Genomic DNA, 3,251 nt, shown 5'->3' with positions numbered 1-3,251 from the left:
AGCAGCAGGTGGGAAGCAGGCGGGTGACTGAGTGACCGAGTGACCGCGCCTCCCACCTTCTCTTCCAGGGACCCCGAGCATCATGTTAAAGTGAAGCAGAGAAGCTCAGTGCTGAACATGCTAAGGAGGCTGGACAAAATCAGGTTCAGAGGTCACAAGAGAGATGACTTCCTTGATCTAGCAGAGTCTCCAAATGCCTCGGATACCGAATGCGGAGACGAGATACCCCTGAAGATACCTCGGACCTCACCTCGGGACATTGAGGAGCTGAGGGACCCTGTGAGTACGCTGACCCCTAGTGTCCCTGCCTCCTGGCCCCTCAGTGTCAACCCCAGTCCTCAGAGGCAGGAATGGGGCCTGCTCCCCCTTGTCCGTCACGCGCCTCCCACCCCGTACAGACCTTGCCGGGTGGCGGCTGGTCCTGGATGGAGCCCCCTCTGCAGCAGGGGTCTGCGCGGCACCTGGCTTGCCCTGAATTCCTCGCTATTTTTCCTGGGTGGTTGGTGAACTTCTCATGCAGGAGTGAGGTGGAGGCCCCCCCACCCCCCAGGCCTGAGCCCTGTGAGTGTTGACATGGGGTCGGGGAGGGCTAGAAGATACTGGCACATGGCTCTTCTGTGACCACACCAGGGTGGGTGTGCCAACCCGCAGCAGCCGGTGGAGCCCCCGCTGGGCCGTGTGGCCGGTGGGTGGGGAGCTCTTCATCCAGGCAGCAGATGTCTGCTCAGCAATCCGCGAGCCCTGCGGCCTGGGCGGGAAGCAGGCACGGGTGGGCCCTGCCTTCTGGAAGCTGTGTTTCACAGGCTGGGGGGTGGGACGGGCTCTCCGTGCCCCCTTCTCTCTGGCTGGGTATGATCACTGGGCTCAGTGTCAGTGATTCATCTGTCTGAATCCTCCCCACTGCCAGCAAAGAAGCCCAGAGCCATCTCCTGCCAGTTGTGGACGTCACCCCCGGGTGCACACCAAATTTGATGACCCCGTGGTTTTCTCTCCTGGCTCCTGAGCCAGTCTTTCTTTCCCAGTGTGGCCTGTGAGTGGTGGCCTTCCCTGGCTCCTTGTATTATTAACGCTTTATAATAGGGCAGTGACTGTGCGTTCGCTCCTGGTAGGAACTAATAATTTACTGGCGCTGCCTCCTGAGAGCCCTGCATTCAGGTAGGTGGGGCTGCTCGGCTTCCCGGGGCCTGCGCTGCAGAGCCGGGAGGTGGGTGCCTGGCCTGCCTGGACGCCTGCCTCTGTTCCCAGGTAAAGGTCAGTCCCGCAGCTGTGGGCCTGTGAGTGGGCCGGGACCCCCGCTGAGTGTGTCCCCTCATGTCGGTTATGTCCCAGAGCCACAGGGGCTTGTCTTGGCAGGAGAGCTGTGTCTTGCCTGGCTCTGGCCCGTGCAGGTATGGAGGACTGTGGCCTGGACCATCTTTGGGCTGAATGTGCGGTAGGCATCTGGGGACATGAACCCCCCCTCCCTCCCCAACAAACATACACGTGGTTCTGAGCTCAACATACCATGGCGGTGGGAGTGGCAAAGGAGGGGCGACAGGGATCCCACCCTGAAGCTGGGCTGTTCTCCTGGCTTCCCCTCTTCTGCTTGTCCATCTGTCTGTCCAGCCAGGGCTGCATGACAGCCACCTTGCTCCAGGTATTGTCTAGGTAGAGACCCGGCCTTGACCCAGGGCTGGGCCCTTGCATCTGAGTGTGCGTGTCGGAGGTGGGGTGCAGCAGGGCGGGGAGAAGAGGGCGGTGCCGTCTTCAGGGCCAGCCACCTGGGGTGGGGTCCTTGGCTGGCCATTCATCAGCCTTGAGGCTGGCACGCAATCTGGTTGTACCTGCCCATCGCGTGGTTGTGAGATCACAGGCGCTGTCTTGGAAGAAGACAGTGCCTGGCACACAGTGCTGCCCCGCTCCCTGTGATGGTCTGATCAGCCACCCAGCCAAGGGCCTCCTGCTGGAAGTGGTCTCTGCGTGTGGGCAGCAGGCAGTGGGCTGGGCTGCGAGAAGGCTCTGAGGCTGCGAGCTCAGGGCTGTGTGCCGTGTGGGTGAGGCAGGCGGGCTGTGTGGCTGGTGCAGCGCTTTGGTGTTGGTGGAGGGTGAGGTTTAGGTAGGGGGTGGATCTGGGGCGGGGGCTGTGCCAATGCTGTGCTAGGCTGGGTTTCTGTGGCCACCGGGAAGAACGTCGGCCCAGCTCTGGCACTCCCAGTCAGTGGGGGAGTAGAGAGTTTGTGAACATAGATTCTGGGACCTTGGCTCAGTGTCCTGACTTCAGGCAGCTTTGCTTGCCAAGGCCACTTCAGGGAGAGGTTCTGTCCTTGGGGGCAGGCCGTGGTCCCCAGGGTGTGTTCTGGTGGGTGAGCTGGAGGGTCAGGGCAGAGGGGAGCAGGTCCAGTTTTGCAGGTGCAGGTCTGGTTGGAGCATGGGAGAGCAGGAGGCGAGGCTGCAGGACGTCTGGACCTGGGGCAGAGCATCTGGATTTGGCAGAGCACTGGGGATCCCCTGCAGGGGAGTGTCGGTGTCAGAGCTGGCCACTTTAGGGTGGTTCACTGGGGAGTGGTCTGTAGAGTGTGAGCTCCTGGGGGTGGCAAAGTGCAGGGCTGGTTGGATGGGGCATGGAGTGGTCACAGGAAGGGCAGGTTGTGGGTGGAACTGGCTCTGATGTGCAGGTGGCGGTCTATGAGGTGGGAAGGGTCCTTGGGTGACATGTTGATTTGGAAGGGGTGTTGGCCCGTTGGGCTGTAGCTGGAGGAGGGGAGCGAAGGCAGAGGAGGCTGGGGCAAGGTCAGACCGTGGACCTGGGCTCTGCATCCCTGAGTCAGTGTGTGGGGCGGCGGGGAGGTGCAGAGAGGGAAACCACAGTGGGGACCCTGACACCTGGAATCCTGTCCGGGTTCAGCCTCATGGGAGAAGCGGGCCCTGTTGGGGGCATCATGTTGAGGGCCAGGTCAGGCACTTACTCACAGAAGATACCAGGACAGGCTGTTTAACTGGTTGTAACCTCAGCCTCAGCATCCCCAGTTTTAGAAGGGGACACGATAGTGCCTGCCTCCTAGGCCTGCTTGGAGAATTAACTGAGATGAGATGTGAGCAGTGCATGGCCGGCATCTTGCTCAGTGTTAGCAGGTGGGTAGTTACCATTACTAAGCACCATGAAATATGGACTCATAAAAGCCTCCTGGTTCTAGGCCCCCTCTGCAAAGCCTCATTCCTGCAGCTCATAGATCATGCTCCAGGGTCACGCTCATGAGACCCCTGGGGTGGGG

General features: G+C 60.9%; 1 protein-coding gene across 1 annotated transcript in view; it reads left to right on the top strand.

Moving 5' to 3' along the window:
- The first annotated feature begins 107 nt into the window (after positions 1–107).
- The window catches only part of LOC103605134 (GRAM domain-containing protein 4), a 51,977-nt gene continuing 48,833 nt past the window's right edge, over positions 108–3,251 (top strand). The window contains exon 1 of the mRNA XM_008589720.1: positions 108–279. Coding sequence (XP_008587942.1) covers positions 118–279 — 162 coding nt within the window. The 5' untranslated portion in view covers positions 108–117. The remainder of the gene's footprint in view (positions 280–3,251) is intronic.

This window comes from Galeopterus variegatus, unplaced genomic scaffold (assembly GCF_000696425.1).
Source record: "Galeopterus variegatus unplaced genomic scaffold, G_variegatus-3.0.2 Scaffold5609, whole genome shotgun sequence".
Taxonomy (NCBI): domain Eukaryota; kingdom Metazoa; phylum Chordata; class Mammalia; order Dermoptera; family Cynocephalidae; genus Galeopterus; species Galeopterus variegatus.
This window is presented reverse-complemented; position numbering and strand designations above follow the sequence as displayed.